Consider the following 24,562-nt stretch of genomic DNA (forward strand, 5'->3'; position numbering starts at 1 on the left):
GAAATGACAGACACACATGCACACTCATAGGCTGTGGAGTGCATGTAGCATTGACAAACTCCTCTGCCACCCTTTTTAAGAGGCCTTATAGCAGAGCATCAGGGAGGTTACTGGCAGGGGCAGCACATCACAGAACATGGTTCCCACTCTGAACAGCTCTGTTCTCAGCTGCACCCCTGGGGAGCGAGTTCACATTTGTTCCATGACAGGAGGCAGAATCCTACACACCAAAGAGAAGCCCCTCAAGAAACGAAGCATCTCCCTGCTGTGCTGGCTGCACCCCTCGGCTGGCGACAGGGGCGTCCTGCTGGGTGCAGGGTCCAGCTCTCACCTGTTGAAGAGGTTATTCCTGCTGACCATTCGCAGGAAGCCAGTTGGATCAGTTACTGAGTTCAGCTTATTGTTCATCTCCTCAAACTGCTGGTCCATGATGTCCCCAGCTTCACTCTCTGTCTCACTGCTGGCGCAGGCTCTGAGGAGGAAACAGCAGAGAAAGGTCAGTAAGGCAGAGCACAGCATCAGCTTCATTGTAAACACTTGAGGGGGTGAGAGGAGAACCTGGGCCGAGGACAGGAACTCCCCAGCCGAAGGTCTGTTCTGTTCTCCCATGGCGACCCAGTGACAGGAGGAGAATACCCCACTCCTCTGCCCCGGGGGCACTGCTCAGGGCTCTGGCTGCATGACTCCTACTGAGGGGAATCCTGGCACCAAAATCCCACAGCTTGTAACAGGCACTAGGGGTTGAAGCCACAGCCTGAAACAGGAGCCTCTGCGAAACCCTGACTCACATCCCTGGAAGTCTTGCTGAGGCCCTCAGACTTTGCTCTTATCTAGCACTTCTCGTAGGCAGATCTCAAAGCATGTCATAAAGCAGATCAGTATCATTAGCCCTGCTTTACAGATGGGGAAACTGAGGCAAAGAGCGAGGAAGGGACTTGTTCCAGGTCACCCAGCAGAACCTGGAATAGAACCAACGTCTTCGGAGTCCCACTCCTCTATCCACTAGGACACATTGCCTCATAGAAACTACAGGCAGTGCCAGTGGGACTTCAGCCTAATACTGACAGCTTGTCCACCAAGTCTGCCCTGCGTGCAGAGGAATTCAGCCAGGACAGTTGGGGCAACTCCTCCCATGGCCTCTGCCTCATGTTTGGGAGGTCAAAGGTACATGCTCCGATGGAGGATTACACACAAGTTACCCTCCCCCCACTCTCTTTCCTTCCTCCCCTCATTCTGTAACCTCTCATGCTCCTCCCCCTCCTGGAGGATTGCCAATAGCAAGCAGAGTGTGACACACCTATGAGCCCATCCATGCCCCTGGCCCTCAATCAATAACTAACAACCCGCTACCCTGGGCCAGTGACAAGCTGCAACGTGGCACATGTGGCCACACAGGCACACATGAAGACCTGCCGAGCGTCACACAGCTCTGCCTGCCTGCTGGTGTCAAAATTGGGCCTATCATCACTTCCTCTGGCTTTTTATTCAAAAAGACCTTTGGGTGGAAAATATGGGCACAGATGGAGGCCGATGCTGGCTGACTGGAAGACGAGAAGAGGAAGGAGTGAACTTCACCATCACGGCCGCCACCCTCCACCTCCTTCCTCCTGACCAGACCCAGATGACACTGCCACCTCCACTGGCTAGTCAGATGGGAGACTGTCTCTCTCTCCCCCAGCCCCCATGAGTCCTTTCCCTTCCCCATCTTATTTCTTCTTTTTCCTATCCCTCTCCTTTTTCCTTCTGTCTAATACAAGTCTGGCTTAGCTGGCCAAGACTGTATATTTTGCAACACTGTTGTATGCCTGTGGCTAGAAAGAGGTGGATAAAAGCAATGCCCTAAACAGCCCTATGTTGGTACAAGTTTGCCAGGTCTCGGAGTGGCTTGTAAACCATGTGGTGGGCCTGTGTTTGTCCAAGCAATGAGGTTGCAAGTGAAAGTCAACACCAGAGACAGAAACTGCATTTTCTCTTTTCCTTCCTTTCTCTTCTCTTTTGTGTGTGTTTGTATTGTTTTGTTTTCTCAGGAAACAGGATTGGACTTGAACAACAACAGCAATGATGGCAGCTCCAACCCATCTTAACTAACTTCTTCTCTTTTCTGATAAAAGAACAGTTCTTACCATCTTTGATACCACCTAAACGACTATCCAACAAGGGGGCTTTTCCCTTTAAAAACTCGCTCCAGCTAAAGGGAAAGGGAACAAGGGATGCTGGTAAAATGAAAGCCTGACTTAATACTTTACATTTCAAATGTTTGAACTCTTTTTTCTGTCTTTCTTGCGTCTTTAATAAAAGTTTAGAAGAACTTTTACTGGTGTTTGCACCATGGTACCAAGCAGACTGAGGTCTCTGGATACCTCAAACCTTGTTTAGAACTGTTTAATGTTGGACAGTGACTGGGGCCATGTTAACACCTTTGGCCCATATGTTCTATCTAAATTCATTCAACACTGCATGCTGGGTAAAGCATCGAGGAAACAAGAACCACACACAGTCCCCTGCAGCAGAGTGCACTGTGCCGAGAGGCAGGAGGGCTGAGTAGTAGCCCAGCTTCTCCAGAGTGTACTGTATTTCTGTGTATTTCACCAGCCTTGTTATTAACCAAGGCCTCAAAACTGATCTCCGGAGAAGGCAACTATCACTCACCTAGTTCACAGAGAGATCACTGCGGCTGCACAAGGACACTTAGTAGAGTTGGCAACAGAGCCCAAATCTCGCTTGACCACACTGCCTTTCAGACTGAATGTGCCAAATTCTTTATACTGGATAAACAACAGGGGCAGCAGTAATGTTCCTTACATCTGGCATTTCTTAACTTTCAAGTGTTTGACTTTGCGACCTAAATAATACTCCTTTAATATGTATTTTGGTACGTACTTTCCTAGGGTGTGTTGTGTTGGGGGGCGGGGGGGAGGGAATGGTTGAGGGGGGTTTAAGAAAAAAGGTAAAAACAAGTTATACTATGTGAAATTGTAACACCCCCCCTGCACGTATTATATAATTTGCATAGATGTCACACACAGAACTGCCCAAATCTTGGTACTATGCACACACACTCCAGAGTGGGCCTAGTCACTTGGAACACACATTGTCAGGTCACTGACGGTGGCAAACTGGATGCTGTTTGAATGCATCTGCCAGCTGGGGCTCTCCCCGGAAATGAAACTGGCCATGAAAGAAGCCAGGAGGGAGGCTTTGCTAACCCATTTCACACTCATGGTACTTTGCACAGCTCTGCAAGAAGGACCATCCTGGTCTCTATGCAAAGCATTATGGCAGTCCCTACCCTCTGCCACATATGTGCATTTGTGTGGGCACATGTGTTGTTTGTGCAAGGCATACAAACACCCACATGGAAGGTAATTTAATGGTGCACACACGTGCCTATCTGTGCAAACGTGTGCACATGTCTGCCTGTGCATGGGAATACATGTCTAATCTTGCTTTTCTTCCCCTGCCCCAATTCTCTCTCTCTGTAAAGGTTACATATTAGTGGCTTTAAGGACTAACTACAAACCAAGGAGCAAAGGCACATTGTGAAATCTGCCTGCAGTCACAGACTCAGTGTGCCCTGCCGGACCCAGTCACAACTGAGCAACACTATTAACAGCATCCACATGCCCCAGCAGTTCAAGGGGAATTAGCTGCAGAATGCCAGCAGGAATTTTGCTATGGTGTTTGTACACTGGGCTGGCAGCAGAGAATGCATACGAAGTCTTAGAGAGGCTACATGCTCAATAACTGACTGCTCTGAGGAGGCCAGTTATTCATCTATCCGCAGAGCAGCTGGAAGTGGCTCAGAAGGGCTGATATTAGGAAAATATTTATTGTGGCCAATAAACATGTGGAGCCAGGGCTGTAAGTCTCTGTACACTTCTGCATCTCACTCCTGCTGCACTTTCTGAGTCTTCCCCACCAATTAGACTCCTTCATCAAGGAGCTACATGTCCCTGAAGTACTCACACTTCAAACACTGTTTTTGCAAAAACAAGCCTCCTTATTCCAGAAGTAAGTGGTGTGTTTGCAGTCTACTCTCAGCTGCAGAAATAGGTGGCACTGCAGGCTCCCTAATTACTCTCCGTAAAGGTTTACTTTTAAGCAAAAGGGTGTCACACGTGCTCTCCATCCCAGCCTGCGAAACGGCGCCTGTGCTGTTTCCAGTTTACCATTTCACTTCTGTACATCGCAACGGTGAAATGATTCCTGGATGTTTGTAGTTTTGGAAAACTGTTTTGGGCTCCACACGATGGAAGATGCTGCACAAGCACAGGAGAGTCTTATATTATCAGGTTGATATTGCAATGACTGATTTGACTGTGTGGTCAGATGTGTTCCAAAGAATGAGAAGTGGGAGTCCCGAACCAGAGGGCTCTCTCAGCCTGTGGACTTGGAAAGACTGGAGGGTGTGAGCATGGCACAACAGCATCTCAGCAGCTTCATCCCACTCCTTAAATGCAGCCACAGCTCCTGTTGGAAGACCATCCGCCCTTCCACACATCACTATAGTGGTCACCATGCCGCCTTTTGTCACTGAAAGTCACTTCATAAAACAACAAAGGGAAATTAATCTCACACCACGGATAGAAAAGGTTTTAGGGCAAATTTTCAAAATAAAGAGCACACAAATCTGGTTAACACAACAGGATTTACAATGTGTGAGCGCAGGCACTGGCAGCTGGCGTCTCTCAGCATCTCTGCACTAGACAGAGGATGCCTTCCAGGTCAATGTTCTTTCCACCAATGAAATTCTATTCTAAGTCCAGACCAAAGCCAAAGAAACCCCTGAAGACTAGGATGACCAAATGTCCCGATTTTATAGGGACAGTCCTGATATTCGGGGCTTTGTCTTATATAGGCTCCTATTACCCTCCACCCCCAGTGCCAATGTTTCACACTTGCTGTCTGGTTACCCTACTGAAGAATGAAAAAGAGCTGACTGAATAGCAGCACACAACTGATGAAGCTGGTTTCCCAACAGCCTCCTCTTCCTTGGGTTTTATTTCCGAGCTGCAGATAGAGGTGTTCACATCCCACAGTCCCCCAGCAGTTCTCAGTACGACTCCCAGAAAGGGGGGCAGAGCTCCTGGGAGAAGATAGAAACCTGAATTCATTTGCCCTGCACAGCAGGCCCTGTGCATCCTTAGGAATAATCTGTCCAAACAGGAACACAAACAAATTTCGAAGTCCTTTCAACTGGATTTTTTGCTGTGAGGATCTTATTGAACGCAGAAATGATCCTCCAACGCCACAGGATTAAGGCACTTTATTTACAGAAATGCAGCTCCTTGATTAACACACCATGACAGCGTTTGAAGAATTATAAACACCAACAAAAGGATGTTTGGGAATCCCCTCCCAGCACAGGCAACCAGGCACTGCGCTCTGACTTTAAACAGAATAAAATAAACATGGCCAGGGCATGAACTGGGGAGTCAAAATCAAATAGCAGTCTTTGGGTTTGTGTTAAACCCTGTGCTGTGTTTCACATTTAACCCTCTCTGCTCTTTGCTGGCAGGAAGAGAGTAACTCCCAGAGAGCAGGAACAGGGGCTCCGGGAGAGCAGCTGCTCTCATCTCTTTTGGGGGCCTGGCGCACTCAGGTCTGGTGACAACAAGCAATGGAGAGCCCCACAGGGTACACGCTGGGAAGTATCTTCAGTGTGGTGTATGAAGTTCCACATAAAGCCACCAATTGAACAGAATCTGTCCATGTAATTCCCTGCAGTGTCTGGGGGTGGGGGGGGAGAGGAGGAGGAAGCTTCCCCCCTGCAAATCACACTAAGCCAGCTCTGAGACCTCAGGGCCAGACCGGGAGCTTCAGCCCCAGGCATTTGTACCTTGCTGCCCTCTCAATCCTGTAAGCCATTTAGTGACAAAGCTGCACGCCACACTAGGAACACACCGCGAGCTCACGCCTCCCTCTATGCCCCCAAATCCTGATAACTTTGTTTCTAAAGGACACTCCTTCCCAGTGACTGCAATGCGGTGCCCAGCAGCTGCCAAAGGCACTTCCTTCTGCCTCTTCCTCCTAGGCACAAACGTTTTCCTTTTCAGTCATCATCAGACGCCCACCATCAGATGTCATGACCTGAGCCAGAGAGGATTATTTCCTCAGGGTCATGGCTTAGGTAAACCACTTGGCATGGTAGGCTGTGGCCCTGGGAGAGTGCTGAATGACAGCCTGGCTGCAGGAACGGCATAGCAGATAGAGAAGCCCCTCTCTGCCCTCCAATGCACGCAGACCCCCTGGGCTCTGAATTTAGGATGGTTTCTTTAAGCCCAACCTACTAAGAGAAAAATAGCAAGAAAAACAGAAAGAAGCATAAACTCTGGCAAGTCAAGCGTAAAAGTATAATAAGGGAGGCCAAGAAAGAATTAGAAAAGCAACTAACTAAGGACACAAAAACTAACAGCCAAAAAATTTTTTTAAGTGGGGTCCCAAAGGGGCCCATCTTGGGACCAGGACTATCCATTTATGACTTGGATAATGGAGTGGAGAGTCTGTTTATAAAACTTGAGGGTAACATCAAGCTGGGAGAGGATGCAAGCACTTTGGAACATAGGATTAGAATTCAAAACAACCTTGACAAATTGGAGAATTGGTCTGAATTCAGCAAGATGAAATTCAATAAATGGGGAACAACTGGCTAGATGGGGGTACTGTTGAAAAGGATCTGGGGTTATATTGGATCACCAACCGAATACGAGTCAACAATGTGATGCAGCTGTGAAAAAGGCTAATACCATTCTGGGGTGTATTAACGGGACTGTCATACATAAGTCATGGGAGCTAACTGTTCGGCTCTACTCGGCACTGGTGAGGCCTCAGCTGGAGTCCTGTGTCCAATTCGGAGTGCCACACTTTAGGAAAGACGTGGACAAATTGAAGAGTGTCCAGAGAAGAGCAACTAAAATGATAAAAGATTAAGAAAACCTGACCTATGAGGAAAGGTTTAAAAAATTGGGCATGTTTAGTGTTGAGAAGAGAAGACGGGGAACCTGAGAACACTCTTCAAATATGTTAAAGGCTGTTATAAAGAGGATGGTGATCAATTTTTCTCCACGTGCACTGAAGGCAGCACAAGTAGTAATGGGCTTTCTCTGCAGCAAAGGAGATTTAGGTTAGATGTTAGGAAAAACTTTCTAACTATAAGGGTAGTTAAGCTCTGAAATAGGCTTCCAAGGGAGGCTGTGAAATCTCCATCATTTTTAAAAACAAGTTGGACAAACACCTGTCTGGGGTGGTCTAGCTTTATTTGGTCCTGCCACAGAACAGGGAGCTGGACTTCATGATTTCTTAAAGTCACATCCAGACCTACATTTCTATGATTCTACTCAAGACAGTTAAGTCCAAAGCAGACTACAAAGAGTCACAAAGGAATCTCACAAAACTGGATTGACTGGGCAACAAAATGGTGGATAAAATTCAATACTGACAAACGCAAAGTAATCCACATTTGAATAAAGAATCCCAACTATACATACAATATTATGGGGTCTAAATTAGCTGTTACCACTCAAGAAGGAAACCTTGGAGTCATCATGGATAGTTCTTTGAAAACATCTGCTCAATGAGCAGTGGAGTCAAAAAAGCTAATGGAGTGTTAGGAAATATTAGGAAAGGGAAAAATAATAAAACAAAAATATCCTAATGCTGCTCTATACATCCATGGTATGCCCACACCTTGAATACTGTGTGCAGTTCCCATTGCCCCATATATATATATATATTGCTCCAATATATTAAAATTGGAAAAGGTGCAGAGAAGGGCAACAAAAACTATTAGGCGTATGGGACAACTTCTATACAAGGAGCGATTAAAAAGACCGGGATTGTTCAGTTTAGAAAAGAGATGACTAAGAGGAGATAAGATAGAGGTCTATAAAATCACGAACATGTGGAGAGAGTGAATAGGGAAGTGTTATTTAACACTTCTGTGGCACAGGATCAGAAAGGGTTACACAACTAGCAGGCTAATTGACCCATATTCAATCTTTAGAGACATGTAAGTAGATAATATTTGTGGTTTTGTATGTTTACATATATATTGTTAGATGTTAACAATGTAACCAAACAGTTCCTGTCTATCCCTGTATTCTGTTAATTCAGAGATCAAAAGGAGATATTAACATTTAAATGAACTGTGAATGTAGTAATATCACTGTCTTTCCATGTAGCTAATTACCGGTGATGTTTAGGAAATGGGAGGTTTCTTCAAAGACACTATTGTTCATTTGAGGACTGCATGCAGTCGAGAGGATGCCCGAATAATGTATAAAGGGCTTTTGGGACCTGATCCCTTCATCTCAAATATATGTACGTATAATGATCCTTTAACCAATAATCTCTCTCTTTTCTATTTTTAATAAATTTTAGTTTAGTTAAGTTAATAAGAATTGGTTATAAGCATGTTTTTGGGTAAGATCTAAAATATTCATTGACCTGGGGAGGTAGTGTGTCCTTTGGGATTGGTAGAACTTTTATATGATGAACAAGATTTTCAATAATTCTCATCATATTTGACTTGGTTGTCAGGGTGGGCGCCCAAAGGCTGGGTTGCTTTAAGGGAGCTGTGTTTTTGGCTTCTGGGTAACCAATAAGGTACTATACAAGCTGTTTTGTTGGTAGCTTGGTGGATCTAAATATTAAAATAACCACCGGTTTTGGGGATTGTCTGCCCCATGTTTTACACTTTTAGATACTGACTTTAATAGGAATCGCACAGCCCAATCTCCAAGCACAGCTTGGACAATGTAACCCTAAGGGTCTGTCTGCAACCAACAGCAGCAAAAGAACGCCAGCATATATGGTCTATAAAATCTCCACAGCTCCGAAACCCTCCACACCACAGAGGATGAGGACGAGCCGGTGCCTTTATTTCTTGTAAGGTGCTGGTTGGGTTGGCATTAGTCTAGTGATTATTTATTATTATTTGGATAACTGGGATACTGTGGTTCAAGCTCGTCTGGGCTGTAGTGGGAAGGATGCCACCTCCACTCTTACATCTGCTCCCCTAGAGCTATCTGAGCTCAGATGTACTCTCATCACTTCTGCCAGGAGCCATTTTTTTTAAATTGCTCACATGCTGTTTGTTTCTGACAGCTGCAGCCTTCAGTGCAATGAATAACCTAATTGCGCAGCTGTGAAGAGCTCTGGATTCCCTTCAGGGAGCCATCCCTGGGTTCCTGGAAGGTCACAGCCCCTCAGCAGAATGAATTCCACTTTTATTCAAATGAGGGATAATTAAGAATTCAATAATTGTGGATTTGGGAATGTCTGGGACAGAGTCAATTGCTAGCTATAGTTTTCCTATTACTCTTCCCAATGCCAGTGTCTGTCGCTTATGTACCTACAGTTCTAGCTACTTAAAAGTAGGGTCACCAGACAGCAAGTTTAAAAAATTGGGACAGGGGTCGGGGGTAATAGGAGCCTATATAAGAAAAAGCCCCCAAAATCGGGACTGTCCCTATAAAATCGGGACATCTGGTCACCCTACTTAAAAGACACCACTTTAGTTTAAAGCACTGAACTTTCATAATCCCACAACACCCAGTGAGGTAGGTGGGTGAATATTAACCTCATTTTAGAGACAGGGAAGCTCAGAAAGAGAAAGGGGAAGTGACTGGCCCAAGGCCACATGGTGAGTTCAGTGGAAGAGACAGGATCAGAACTCAGGACTTCCCTGAATCCCAGTCCTGTGTTCCCTCCTCCAGATCATACTGGCTTCCACCATCAGCCAACTACAGGGCAAGCATGTGAACATGTGTCTGTGCACACAACACCACATGTTGCATTCACAGCCAGTATCCCAGGAAAGCATACATGATATGTACCCACAAGACACACCTGGATTTCTGCCTCATGTAGACTTGCTTCTCCTAAATGTGAACGCTCAAATCTCAATATCTGGGATCCTCCAAAAGCAGGGGGTTGGACTAGATGACCTCTTGAGGTCCCTTCCAACTCTGATATTCTATGATTCTATGAATTTTCCAGGCTTCTACTTCTATTTCATACAAAACATTTCACAGCTGGGAATTTCTGTAACCAGGTTTATACTCATTTTTCTTTTCTTTATAATTGTCCAGCAATATCCCAGAGCCAAACGTCTACCATTTTCTTGTATTTTGTTCCTTTACTTCTAACCCAGCCACGTTCTGGTCATGAATGAATTTACAGGAAATGGCTGCATAAGTAGCAAGGATGAGATTCCTGGTGCTGCCTCTGCACCCTCCAGGCACCCAAACTGAGCCTCAGTCCCCACATGGATCACACTGACATCACCCTTCCCCCTCCCCCAGAAAACTGGGCAGCAAAGCAGAGAGTGGCAAATCTCAGTTTTCTCCTAGATACATGCAGTCCATCTCCAGCTAACTGATCCTGCCGCATGCTCGCTATTGTTCTCTTTACAGCCTTTGAAGCCAGTTAACCTTCTTCACCCATGGGGGAGGCTACCCTCTTTGATCTGTTTCTCTTCCCAATCACTTCCCCCTATCTCTCACACCCTGGCCAGGTAAATGTGGCTCCAGAGTTGTTTGCGTTGTGCCTGTCTGCTCCTCTTTAAAAAAATGACTTGGTCTGTGAACGGCTGTATTTTTGTGCTACCGAGTCTCAGAGATTGGGCTGCAACCATCACACTCTTCAGACAGGAACACATTCCAGAGCTAGCACAGCATGTTTAGCTTTCACAGGATTAAGGTAATAATTTTCATGCTAACAAAAATGGCTGGAAAGTCTCCAGGAGGTGGAGGAACCCATAAGGGATTTCTCTAGCAGAAGGGCAGGGTTTTACTTGGCAGATTTCCACTGGAAGGCAGATAGAAAGTGACTTGTTTTCACAAGGGTCCTGATATGGCAGCTATCCTGCTCAATAAGAGAAAGTTTCTTTTCTGTTTGGTAGTGCTCTGGACAGGCCCCTTCCTCATAATGCCGGTGACAAATATTTCTCTCACGCTGGACTTGATGCCAGTTATTACAGTCAGGCCAGAAGACTTTGCAAATGCAGAGAGCTGTTGAGAAAAGAATTTCATTCACAAACTGCTCATAAATTTCCAGGCAGCTTCCAAGAATCTTCTGAGCAGCCCATGAATATAAAGAGCCTGAAAGTTCCTGGGTTGTAATTTGTCTCTCTGTGTATGAGAGTTCTTGGCTGAAGTACCTGAGCTGAAGTCATTATGGGCCCAAATCGCTGTCTGTCAGGCTGGATTTCTGCAGCCCTGTAGGTTGTTTCTTGCCAGTTTTCGAAGTGTTACTACTCTCCTATCTCAGGTATTTCCAACCACTGACAAGAGCCCAGCTGCTTCTCAAGGCTTCAGACACTTGAATGGAGACACATTTTTTATGTTCAGTTTTTCTCCTGGAGAGGACTGTTTCTTATGTTTGAACCATCATCTGAGACAGCAAGGGAAACATCCAAAGGTCTCTGGAAGTTCAACCCAGTGGTCCCCACCTTTGCAAATCACCAGCCACCACTCAAACTCTTGTCTAGAGAACAGTAGGGGAAATACACTTAGCTGATAGTTTAGTGGAATATCATGACATCCTCTTGTACACCAACACTGGCGGATCCTATCAACACTGTCCCCAACCCTGGGAGGTCACTCTGGTTCACAGAAGGCTGCAGCTGATGGAGCAATGAGGAAGAAGGCTGAAGCACCAGTGGTGCAGAACTCACTGCATGTCTGTTCATTTACCACAGAGAGCATTTCTGTCTCTCGCTACTATGGTAGGGACAGTGGCAAGGAAGCTGTTCTCTCTCTCTCTCTGGCAGAGTGTGCAACAAAGTCAGACCCAGTGGAACCATATGCCTGTTCTGTGCAGGCAGGAGAACTCCACAGTCCTCTTGCTGAGAGCAACATCCTAGCAAGTTGGCTAAGAAGACAGATTGGATTTGGGCTCTCTGGAGAATACCACCAGGCAGTATCAGGGCAAGAAGTTAAAAGTGCACCAACCTATATGGCAAACCTTCATGCTGGTGTGCTCAGTGATATGCTGGAGGAGAACCTGCAGCAGGTTCATTATTTCCTCCCTGGTAGACCCCCACCCTGGGCCCCAGCTGCAGAGGGTTCCAGCCTTTTCAGTGCATGGGCTTGGCTACCAGGGGACACGAGTCAGTATGGCCTGCGCTGTCACTAGCTGTGAATGCCACACGACGGTGCAGACACTGAGCGTGGCAGACACTGAGCGGGAGTGCCTCTGGGTGTAGTGCAGGAGGCCAGTCACAGCCACTGCATTTCTCGCTGCAAGGAGTTTGTATCGGGAGAGATATTATTTTGCAGGGAACTCCTTCCCTGAATGTCTCTGATTAGCATGAGTTGGAAAACCAGCGAAGGGATAAAGGACAAAGCAATTAAGGAATGTCGTAATGAGATTGTCTTTGTGTAACCAACACATTTTATTGGAAGTGACTGACTTTTTAAAAGCCAATTCCACCTCACATGGCCTATTAAGAATCACACACTGTATTATTTGTCTGAGCTCATCAAACGCTAATAACAGGCCTTCATTGTCTGTGACAGCCCTAGGAAACCTGAGATTTTGTCACTTCAAACCCATCACCTTCATTATGCTAAATTATAGAAGTGGCTGCTGTAAGTGTTATGCCCATAGAGTTGGCTTGCGGTCCCTGAATCCTCGTCTCTTATACCTGAACATGAAACTGGACACCAGGAGCCTGGTGGATACCTAGGGTCTTCGTCAGAGAGACAAACCCAGCGAGGTTGGCAGTGTGGCTAGTCTAGCAGGTAAGTAAATGACATTCATCCCCTTTGCCTCACTGCCACATCTGATGTGTGGAGCTGGCTACCGTGCACATAGGTGAAGCTTCCTTCTCCCATTACTACCTGCATAAGGAGCGCTTTGGGTCTTAGTGATAGGTCACATCTCAATACCCAGAAGCAGACAGGCCAGGAGGACTTTAGAATCCACACCACAGACAGATGACCAAACTAAATACATTGACTTCTGGCGGATGGAGTTTATGCTCCTGCCATCTGCCCTGCGAGTGCTCCATCTGCTAGCAGCTTCAATCTCAGCAGCTGCGTAAGGCTCCCTGGCAAAATTTAAAAAGAAGAATTAAAATCAATAGATTATTTTCCTCTTTCCAGCCAAGTCTGGTGCCCTCTGCTCCAGCTTGTGTTTGGAATAGTGGCCTAAACCGGGAAAACCAGAAGCAAAACCACTGAGCTATCCCCTGGATATGCCTGATGATAACAAACTGCTTCTAACCACCTCAGCAGTGTCTCTCTGTCTCCTTCTGACTAGGGAGGAGAGAACTCACTTGCTGAGGAGCCTGTCACATGTGTGTGTGGATTGAAGGGGACAGTCCCAGTAAGAAAAGGGGAAGTATGAAATCCATGGAAAGGCTGATCAAATGGGGGTTACACCTCCAAACTATGGGCAGGTGCAAACTTGACAGGCATATCCAACGGCCTCAACTCATCCCTCCACCACAAAAGAATTGTCAGCTGCAACCCCCTGCACCATCCGAGGGCACTGGGCCCAAAAGGGTGTTCGTCCAGGGGAGGCAAGCAGGGCTCGGGCCCCACCTAGGGCTAGAAAGAACAGTTTTTAATCTGAGTTGTGTGTGTCTCCCGCACTGCTTGGAGAAACCTCCTCTGACTCTCTGTGTCGTTGCAGCCACCATGTGTTAGATTGCCATCTCAATCTGCTATGGGCACAGAACTCCCCTCTTGTGTCTGAGCTGAGGGGTTTGTTTCCTGCCTTCGGAAAGCATGACAGGAGCAATGTGGTCCAAGCAGCCTTGGATGTCACACACAAAATGTGCAATGCTGATCCCTTCCTCGTAATCCACTGCTTGCACTAAGCAGCTTGGCTGTAACTCTGAACTAATTCGTCAAGTCTGGACTGAATCCAAATTCAGGTAATCAAGAGCAGGAGGCCAATCTGCACAGCACAGTCCCTTCATTCCCCCGCCACTATGTGGCGCTCCCACGCCCAGGAGCACAGCAATGATTTAATCTTGCCTCCGTGTGGGGGAAGGTCAATGACCTCGAGGTCCCTTCCAGCTCTATATTTCTTTGGTTCTGTGACTTGTTGCCACAATTCCTGGACAAAGGCGCCTTTTCCCACTAGCTCAAAAATTAGGCATTTTTTCTAACACCTTTTAAAAAGCATTTTAGGTTGAGTTTTCTCCCCAGTCACCTGAAGAAAAAAGGTGAGGCTAAGCTAGTATACTATAGCGTCCTAGTCTGAAACTCTCTGCCTTGCAAACCTTCCCAACACACCCTCGTCTCTCTCTCTCTCTCGGACACTCACCCTTCAGTGTAGTTTGAGATCACACCAGGGTAAGTAGTTTCAGCAATCTTTAGGGCACGAGCTGAGAATTATCCAGGTTTTCCATCTTCCTTATAGATTCTGACACAGAGGGAAGAACAAGCTCCCTGCCCACACTTGGTAACAGAATTCACAGCCTCCCCAGGGATTCCTTTCTAAGCTGCTGACTGCATCTGTTCAGTAACCCCGCATGGCTTGCTAATAGCTGTCCACAGTGTGTCCCCAGGATGTCCCATCCTATCACAGGGCAGGGATGTCAGTGAGAAATCAGAGACAAAGCTGACGGGAAATCTGATCACACTCCACACAGTTAAAACATCTCAGACAGAATTGCAAAAATCAGCCTGAACCTCTTAACACAATCAAATAGAAAATCCAGCTAAATCAGACTGAGGTGTGAACGCGCGGCAGAGCGAGCGCAGGCATTGCTGGGGAGAGGTCTCTGCAGCACCTCTTGGTTATATTGATACCTTCTGCACAGGAAGGTCTGACTCACGTTACTGCAGCATCAGGTACCCGGACTTGGCTGGTTCCTGTGGCAGGCACCAGTACAGCTATTAATAGAGATAATTTTTCTGCACCGTCCACAAAATCCTGAGCAAAATTTACTTTTTGGCTCAATTCCACAAAAATGAAATTTCTGTTTCTTTGTCAGAACTATTTGCATGAAAAATCAGTTTTCTGAGTGCTGCCGCCCAGAGCCGTAACTGCGCCCAGAGGCCCAGGCCTGACACAGCTCAGGCAGAGCAGAGCACATATTTCTGTGGTGAAGGCAGCAACGTGAGACTTCAAGATTACAAATGAGATCATTCCCACTGCAAGCAGATCCTGGCATGCCCTGCCCCCAGCCAGCAGGGAACTCCCTACCTGCTAATATGAGAGTCAGACAAACAAATTTATCTTCAACACACAGTACTAATCACTGAAATCAGAAGCAAGACGAACTCTGCAAAAAGTTTCTTATAGTGCAGCATCTGCAGTGCCCTGCATTACTGTTAGTGATCCAGCCAAAGGAAAGCCACCCACAATGCTCAGTACTGCAGAAACAGTGCTATGGTTACAAGAGAATGTGGATTCAGTTTAAAGAAATTTAAAACAAAATAAAACAGAACAAACCATTGCCTCCATTCCTACAGGTGTTCAGGGCCTAGGTAATGACCCAGGACAGCAACTACACTTGGCTCTTCTTTTCACCCGGGGTAAATTAGGCTTCCAAAGTGCAAGTCGGTTACTAAACTGATTCTTCTTCTGGCATATGCTTGTGACAGCACAAGCAATGCATTAGATGACACTAACCTGCTCAGAATACACAGTTTATGACTGTACAGTGGGTTTCAATTTTAATTAGAAAATTAAGGCCATGTCTACACTAGAGAGCTTACAGTGGCACAGCTGTGCCAATGCAGCTGCACCGCTGTAAGATCTCTTGTGTACCTGCTCTGTGCCAATGGGAGAGAGCTCTCCCATTGACATAATTAAATCACCCTCAACGAGCAGCGGGAGCAGCTATGTTGGCATAGCATGTCTTCTGCCAACATAATGCTGTGCACACTACCACTTATGCTGGCGAAACTTATGTCGCTCAGGGGTGTGTTTTTTTTCATACCCCTGAGCAACGTAAGTTTTGCCGACATAAGTGGTAGTGTAGACATGGCCTAAGTGTCATCATATCCTTTATGGTAGAACCTCCTACCTGTTCAATTCACAGAGCAGGTGCAAGGATGGGGATGCCCCCAACTCCATCCTGCGGGCTTAAGTGTTTGCAGAAGACAAAGTGTATTTTGCATGTTCAAGTATCAATACAGGAAGTACTTGAGTGCTCATCCCATCAGGGAACCAAACAATACCATGTGACTCATTAGACCAATCATAGCTAAGCGCACAGCTTGATTTTCAGATATTCATGTTCAAGCCACAGAGTAAAAATTGTGTAAAAATATTTGTGGAGTATATCAGTACAATGGGTAAACTGAAGGAAATCTCTACTTGTTTTCAGATAGCAGCTACATTAATCAGATGGATTGTTCATTGTGAGTTATTTGCTAGCCAGAAAGGGACATATTTCAAAAATGTTGTCCCCCAAGTTGCAACTGCAATTTTTCATGAACGAATCTCAGAGGGGGAATTAATTACATGGGTACCTCTGAATAGAATCTGCCCATATATAGCAGATAATGAGACATCTAACAATCGAGTCTGTGGGTGCAAACCCCATCTGCATGCACATAATCTATTATTTGCAGCACAGATGGCTGTGGATACAAAACAGAGCAGCTTGGCTGAAGCTTATTTAAAATGTGGCCCAGAAAATCAGAGTTCTCAGCCATCAGCTCCTCCAGGCTGTTTGGATACATGACTTCCAGGTGGGAGCAAGAGAATCAGGATGTGAACTCCTAACTCACCGGGTATAGTAGGAATCCACGCCCAGTGCCTCTCGTACACTTGAGATGTAGAGCTCCAGTGCTGAATTAGTAACCGTTTGGAAGCCCACGCTGCTTGCTTCATGGATGTCCCCGGCATTCTCTGCCATGCTGTCACCCAGATAGTATTCATGAAACTTCAGAATTCCTGCAAGGACACATTAATTGCCAGCATTATCGACTGTGTGAAGGGACTGCACTGGCAGCAACTGCCAAAGAAAGCAGTACAACTGTTACAAGTCCTGAGGGGTTGGCATCTCCAGCAGAAAAGGAGCGACGCATGCTGTGCTGTGTCTCCAGAGGGCTTTCCAGGAGTTAGTCCAATATGCTATATTAAGACTTTGCTTTCAAAATCTGGTTTTGTACTTTGCAAATGATGGTTCAAGGGAAGAAAACCGAGCCGGGCTTTAATGAGATGTTCAGAAGGCACTTACTATCATAGCAGCCTCATATGAATCATAAAACAGATGTTTCTCGCAAGCATCTCCCAGGGAAATTCCAATAGCACATTTCAATAGCAGCATATGAAAAATGTCTATTAATAGTATCTGACCACATAAACTGGACGCACAAGGGCTGAAAGGCTGAACAAAAATGTTATTCCTACAGCAGAATCTCCTTGTGTCACATGGAGATTTCTCAGTTCACCCTTATGCACAAAAATAAATACATGCAAAGAAGTAAAAGGTAGATTAATGCATATTAAAATACGAAAGCAAGAACATTACACAATGGGGCACCCAGAGAAAGGAAACATTCATATCAGGAGTGCAACATTTTGTCAAGGATTCAGCTGTTACTGCAGATAAAACCCTCCTCCAGTCAGACCAGCACACCCTTTCTGATATGATTAACCCCGCAGTGCCACAGCACCTGGTGATCACTCTTGAAAGATTCCCCTGGGCACCCTGTTTGCAGTGGCAGCATAAACAACAAACCAAATTGGGGAGATGAGATGGTCAAATAAAAAGACTTAAGCAACCTATTCTGTAGCAACAGCCGCAAATGGATCCATTGAAATGGTCAAGGGGTGAGTGGGGAGCTCTGAGGGAATATTACCTATGCTAGAATGAGGAACCTGAGATGCTCTCAAAGTTTCTGCATATGTACTGGAGAAGGCAAGAAGAAAGCAGAGAGCTGGCGTCAGCGCCTGAGAACTCCCACATAAGAGCCTATAGTAAGGCAGCCAAAGGTGAAACAGCAACTAGCTACAGAATAAGGGTCTGAGAGAGGGAGACAGAGCCCGAGCAGACTGTAACCAGAACCGCCCCGCAGAGCTCAGTTACACAGAACAGCCTTCAAGGGCCTGGGCAGTTCCATACCCAAGTGCCCCAGGAGGTTGGTTGTGGCTGCTCTTCTACAAGCCCCTAACTTGTGGCGGGGGTGGAGGGGCCGTGACTAAATCTTTATGAATCCCAGTGACAAACCCTGCTCCTCCAGCTGATACCATCTTACCAGGCACAGTGCTGTCTCCAGTGTGGTAAAACCATCAACATTTTATTATGCAAAATGTCTGGTTTGAGAGGGCAGCTAGTGACCGTGTGTGTAACGGGACAGTAACCTCTCTTCACTCAGATCCATAAAAGATTTGAGTAACTCCTAGAGTAAATCATCAAAGGGATACATCTAGCGAAAAATACATCATCCAAGCCAAAGAAGTTCATTTGTGTTTGCTTTCCTTGTTGAACCAATTAGTGCTCTTTATCTCTTTAGCTTTGTCATGGTGAAGAGTTACAATTATTAAATTAGATACAAGAACTACTCCTGAAGATTTACAGTCGTCACTTTATTAGATAATGAATAACAGTTGCCTGCAAAAAGGGATCCTCTTCAAATTAATCCTTCCTGCTCTGCTCATCTGTGATAAATGTTTCCACATTCATGTGAAGAAGATTCAGAGGAACAGACAGCTAGATGGCATATCAGGAAGCTGGGCTGCCCCCCTGTTATCTGAAATCCACTTTAATTAATACAGTACATGTCAAATGCGTTTGGAAGCATAAAACAGAGAAATGTAATTAAAGTGAGGACTTTTTGTTACATAAAAGATTCTCTATTGGAGGTAGCATGCTTGGAACCTCATTATCACTCTGCATTGCCCTGTGGGAAATCCAGACAGATTGGCTGTTGAAAAATGGGTAAATTAAGCACCTGAAAACTTTCCCATTTATGGGTGAATGTCTAAGCCCTGATCATGCTTTTCTGACTGAAACTTTCCTTTCCTCTATTTCTGTGCATGCCACATGTGCCGGCCTATTTTGGCCCCATGAGCCAGCCTGATCCCCAAAAGGAAGATCAGTCCTCAAAACCATGAAGTCCTCCCGCTCAACAGAGGGGAATGGACCAACAGAAACATGGGTATTGAGTAGTTATGGGGGACAAAGAATGAAAAATGCTGGAAGGAAGTGTAGGTCAGATGGACAAATAAGGAACTGAGCTGAGAAGCCCAGGTAGCGCCCACCTCTCCACAGCGGAAGCCACCCAGAGGAAACTGCCTGGACGCGCAGACAAAAAAGTGAACAGAAATTGGCTCCTCTCCACAGTCCCAGAGAATATCCCAGTCCAACTCCCTCTTTTTAGCCTGGTAAATAGCCATCTTGCCCAGCGCCAGGGGGAGGATGACAGGGAGGCGCAGAGATTTTGTGGAGCCACACATAGGAAGAACATAAATAAAAATGTGCAGGGAAAGGTGCAGCCAGAGCTTCAATAAGGGGTTTCTGGAGGAGGCAGGAAACAGGCTGCAACCGAGGGTTGCCAACTCTGACTGAAGCTATTCCAGGAGATTTTCCCCCCAACATTATGTAATGTCATTAATTGTACTGTACCTATTAAAATCTCCTGGATTGCTTTCAACAGTCACTGGGCAATCAATGGTGATCCTGGTAGACTCCCGGCCCATTCAGGAGGGTTGGCAACCCTACTGCAACCTGGTGCACTGAAATAAACAGGCTCTAGGGTCTCTCTCTTGCCACAGAAGGGACAGGTGTCATGGACTGCGTAAACTGCACTGTGCTCATGGTTCCATGAAGGAGCTGCCAATTGATGTTCCTAGTGGTCCCTGGAGCCAAGGTGGAAAGGTGACAGACTGACAGCTCTGGGATCATGTCAAGACCTTCCCTCAGGTATGGCACCAGCACAGCAGTGTGAACCTTACACTCCCCCCACAACTGACCCACCAGCATGCTTTAGCCCTGACCAGGGGAGGCTTCCCTCTCTAGAGTTACGAGAGGAGTCGAGTCTCCATGGCTGGCTCTATCCTGGCCTGCCCACAATGGTGCTATGCAGCACTGGTTTCTGTAGAGAGGATATTTGTACACTAGGAACAGGAACAACAAGGAGTCTGGTGGCACCTTAAAGACTAACAGATTTATTTGGGCATAAGCCTTCGTGAGTAAAAACCTCACTTCTTCGGATGCATCTGAAGAAGTGAGGTTTTTACTCACGAAAGCTTATGCCCAAATAAATCTGTTAGTCTTTAAGGTGCCACCAGACTCCTTGTTGTTTTTGTAGATACAGACTAACACGGCTACCCCCTGATACTAGGAACAGGACAAATCCCCCATCTCATTTTACCAGGGCCCCCAAAACAGCCGTCAGACGGAGACACCTTTTAGTTACTACTGTCTTCAGGCCAAATTCCTCCCTAGAGTAAGACCAGTGACTACAACGGATTTAGAGCAGAGATGAATTTGGCCTGTGGGTGTGCATTCAATCCAGTGCCTTCAAGGTGAAAGGCTGCATATCCAATTACCAATCCCCTGAGCCAGCCTGCCTCTTGATCCAGCTTACACGGATGATCCTATTTTCCTGCTTTCATGATAATATTAGATAAAGGATGAAAGCAAGTTCCCCTAGCAGCTGCCAATTCCCGTGTACAGGCGACAAGGGCTCCGTTCCCTGAGCACCTCTGCAGCTGAACTGCCACCAACGCTACCAAGATGTAACTGAATTCCCAACAAGAGCTGAGTATCAGTCGCAGTAAAATGAGTTGTGGTGAGCAACGGCAGAACAAGCACCCTGAACAGATGTCACAGCACTATCAGAGAGCAGGGAATGTAAGGCTGTGGCAGCAAAGCACACTGCATAATCCAGGGCGTATTTCACATTACAAAGTGAGGCTTTGGGTGCCAGGCCCAGCCTCTGGCTGGTGGAACAGGACAAGACCCTAATGGGTCTGTCCCAACTCTGATTTCTAGGATTCCCCCTTTGCAGGCTTTTCCTACAGAAAGGAAACTTACCTGCCCCAGGAGCAAGCAACCAGCTGTACAGATAGCCGGCAGCCAGTGAGTAGTAGAGAACAAGTCCCCTCTGGCCATTCACAGTCTCCAGAACCTGGTCAATGGTGACGGGGGAATAGGGGTCAGAGTCCTGCTGTCCAGTCTGACGTTCCACCAGCAAGTCAGCGAACGCTCTCGTTCTTCCCCTTTCTGCCACAGCCAGGGCTTCGTCATGGTGGCCTGTGAAGAAGAGCCACAAGTTAGGGAACAAAGATGTGTCTCAGGCCTGCACCAGACACTGCAGAGCACTGTAAAGGGGTAGAGAGCATGACGAGTCCAAACCAGCACCACAGGTCACAGGGCAGCAGCACCTCTATGGGCAGACTGTCTTTGTTTCCCCAGCAACCCCAAGCATCCTGGCTGGCTGAACGTTGCTTCTTCCCAGGCTATAACCCAGTGCCCTTTGGGACTCCCTGGCACATCAAACATCCAAGATATCCAGTACCTCGGTCACAGATCCACAGGATCCGTGCTACACTCTGACTTGTAAGCTGTCCCTTCAGTGTGCCAGACCCCAAGAGGTCACACTTTTCCACAAGGGTAGGCCCCATGGCCTCCACACCTCTGAAACGGAGCCTCTGGGATCCAGTGCTCCTGCTTTTCAGTGCGAGCTCTGCCCAGAGAGTCTGACTGAAGCAGACTGCTGTTCAGAGACTTTTATGCTCTTCAGGGATCAAAGTAGTTCAGCAAGTATCTGCAGTGACTCCAGACAGCCTTTTCAGAACAGAGTAGGGTTCATTAGTCAACTGTAACACAGCCTCAGGAAGCCCTTTGGTGAACTAAAGAGGCAAAGGTAAGACAGAGTTCAGACTGGCCAATGCCTGGGCTACACGGGGCCATGCTGCTCTAGAAACCATCCAGGCTCTCTCTCTTTCTTGATCACTTTGCCTGTCAATCCCAGGGGAGCTTCTGTGTCTCTGAGAGCCCAGTTTTTATCACTGCCTCCTGTCACCTCTCAGTCCAGTGTCCTCCTGCTGCAAAGCCACGCTGAGTTCATGTGTTCACCTTGCCAGAACTTCCTGTTGTAAAGCGTCAATTGCTCAGCCCTCAGCATTCCCATTGTCTTTCCGCATCTGCCCCTGATAAAGACTGGCTGAACCCAATCCATAACGACCCATTCCGATCACCCCAAACACATCATGTCTCCTGCTCTGCGCCAGGAGCAGAATTTTAACTCTTCTGCACCCACTGGGTAGTAATGCCAAGGCGACATGTTCAGAGTCCTACAGATAGTTCTTTAAAATATTACAGACAATTCCTACTTTCGTCACACTCATCTCTTCTATCTAAGGTTTTAATCTCACCCGCATCCCCGTGGGTCCGATCACCTTCCTGTTGTGCATTAAGCAAGGTGATTCACATCCAGTGTCTGTGGTTCTGTCTGTGGTTCACTCTCTCCCCAGGCCTCCAGAGGATTGTATGTGCTGGGAAGTGGTTTGCTCTGGCAGGGTTTTAGCCATGCTGCTTTGTTTGTATTAGCAAAGGCAGCTGAAGAAGTGCACCTGGTACTGGGAGCAGGTGCTGATTTGTGTACCCTGAGCAGGTAGAGTTCCTCACAGCAGGCTGGGAAGGGGAATCTCCTACCCAAGCCTGTAAGGGAAGGGTCTATACACAAATGGGAGGGAGATGAGTGCTGCTATGGGCTCTGTGATGTGACCCAGCACAGCCCTGGGGGGCACAGGAGTGAATCATACACAAGCGAGGGGCTAAAGGAAGCGCTGCTGAGAGGGGAAAGCAATGAAATATCAGGGAAAGGACATCCTGAACTATGCCTCGTCCCAGGATCTCAGTGCTTTGTGCAAATGTTAAATGCAGCCTCACAAGGCTCCTGTGAGGAATTAGCCTCACATTACACATGGGTAAGGTTAAGATTTTGTCATGGTTATTTTTAGTAAAAATGACAGACAGGTCATGGGCAATAAACAAAAATTAATGGAAGCCTTGACCTGTCTGTGACTTTTGCTGCTGAGGCTCCATGGTTTCTCCTGCCACTGTGGTGGCTGGGAGCTGTGGGGTTCTCTCCCCACCCTACCCTCCCGCGAGGCTGTCACCCGTAGCTGGAACCCTGAGGAGGGCCCCCTGTCGCTGGAACCCTGCAGGTGGATCCTCTGGCAGTCCCGCAGCCCCAGGGGCTGAAGGACAAAATGTCACGGAGGTCTCTGGAAATCACGGATTCCATGACAAAAACGTTACCTTACACATGGGGAAACTGAGGCACAGAGCGCAATGGGACTGGACCAGCTTGCCAGCAGCAGAGGCACAAAAAGGCACAGAACCCCTGATCCCGGTCTCCTATTCAAACTAGACTAGAAACGCTTGAGAGGAACTGCACACCTGGAACTTGAGTCAAACCCTGGAGCCAGAGAAGAACTCAGACTCCTAGCTCCCAACAGCCATGGGCAGCACAGGTATCTCTTACCAAGGCTGACGAGCACTTGCTGCAGGGCCTGGTAGGATGATGTCTGCAGGTCGAAGAGCGATAGCTTGTAGTCGGTGCTCAGCTGCACCTCGTGGCGGATGGTTTCAAACAGTGCTGACGCCCTATAGAGCTGGGAGGGGAGAACAGCCCATGGTGAGACTCAGAACTCCAGCTGGCCCAGTGTGCAGCCACTGGCACGTCAGTGAGGGGGACTGGGGAGGAGAGGGGAAGAAGCCGGGACCAACATGCTCTCAGTTGGGGTCAGGTCTGCCCCATCCAGTCCTGGTCTGCAAGCAGCTCATCACACCCATTACTGCAGTGTCCAAGGCAGAGCGGCTGGCCACTGCAGGGGAAGAGACATAGCTGTGTCCAGGGGGAAGAGACCAGGAGACTGCACCCAGGTGGGCAGTGACAAGTCACCTCTGAACAAGCACCATGTGTCAGAAGGGACCACACCCTGATGCATTACAGGGGATGAGAGATCCTCCTACTACTGGAGCTGCTGCCTACCTGGTGCTGGGCCTCCTCCAGGTTCCCACTAGCCCAGAGGGAGAGGCCCAGGCCATGGCGGATTTTGGCTTCATCTTCTCTACGCCCCAGCTGTTCTGCCAGTCTCAGTCCTGAAAAAGAAGTGGAGTAAGTGAAGACAAGAGAAAAGATTCCCTGCTGCTGGATGATGGGAGGGTTGGGATGAAGGTGTTCAGGCTGCAGACAGGAGTAGGCTCACGCTGGGTCCTGGCCCTGGGCCGGGCACTCATCCGCATGCAGGTATAACTGATTTGCTGAGGCTGCACAACACCTTGAAGAGAAGTGCTGTACGTGCTCCCTGTGCTGTTAGAGTCGGCGGGTCAGCAGGAGGGGGAGTGACATTAACACAAGAGGTGCACCAGCACAAGCGGCAGGGAGCTGGCTAGCAGGAGGGCATGGAGAGGACAGGGAGAAGGCACCAGAGCTAGGACACAGGCCCTTCCTCTGTGCCACTCCAGCCTCTCCCCACCCTCACCATAGCCGTTTGGCTTTTAACCCTTCAAACACTGCAGATGAGCAAAACTGCACCGAGCTGCAAAGTGCTGCTGGAGTCCTTCTCCCTCTCCCTCCTCACCTGAGAGGCCCTGCTAATACATCCAGCTAACCAGGACATGCTCAGC

General features: G+C 47.4%; 1 protein-coding gene across 5 annotated transcripts in view; it reads right to left on the reverse strand.

Moving 5' to 3' along the window:
- Nucleotides 1–24,562, reverse strand: part of TTC28 (tetratricopeptide repeat domain 28) — a 439,996-nt gene that overhangs the window by 47,653 nt on the left and 367,781 nt on the right. For all 5 annotated transcript variants that reach the window (XM_042852359.2, XM_042852360.2, XM_042852361.2 and 2 more), the window contains 5 exons: nt 23,925–24,034; nt 23,415–23,544; nt 20,957–21,175; nt 16,701–16,866; nt 332–472 (listed from right to left, as the gene is read on the reverse strand). In XM_042852359.2, coding sequence (XP_042708293.2) covers nt 332–472; nt 16,701–16,866; nt 20,957–21,175; nt 23,415–23,544; nt 23,925–24,034 — 766 coding nt within the window. The remainder of the gene's footprint in view (nt 1–331; nt 473–16,700; nt 16,867–20,956; nt 21,176–23,414; nt 23,545–23,924; nt 24,035–24,562) is intronic.

This window comes from Chrysemys picta, chromosome 15, assembly GCF_011386835.1.
Source record: "Chrysemys picta bellii isolate R12L10 chromosome 15, ASM1138683v2, whole genome shotgun sequence".
NCBI lineage: Eukaryota > Metazoa > Chordata > Testudines > Emydidae > Chrysemys > Chrysemys picta.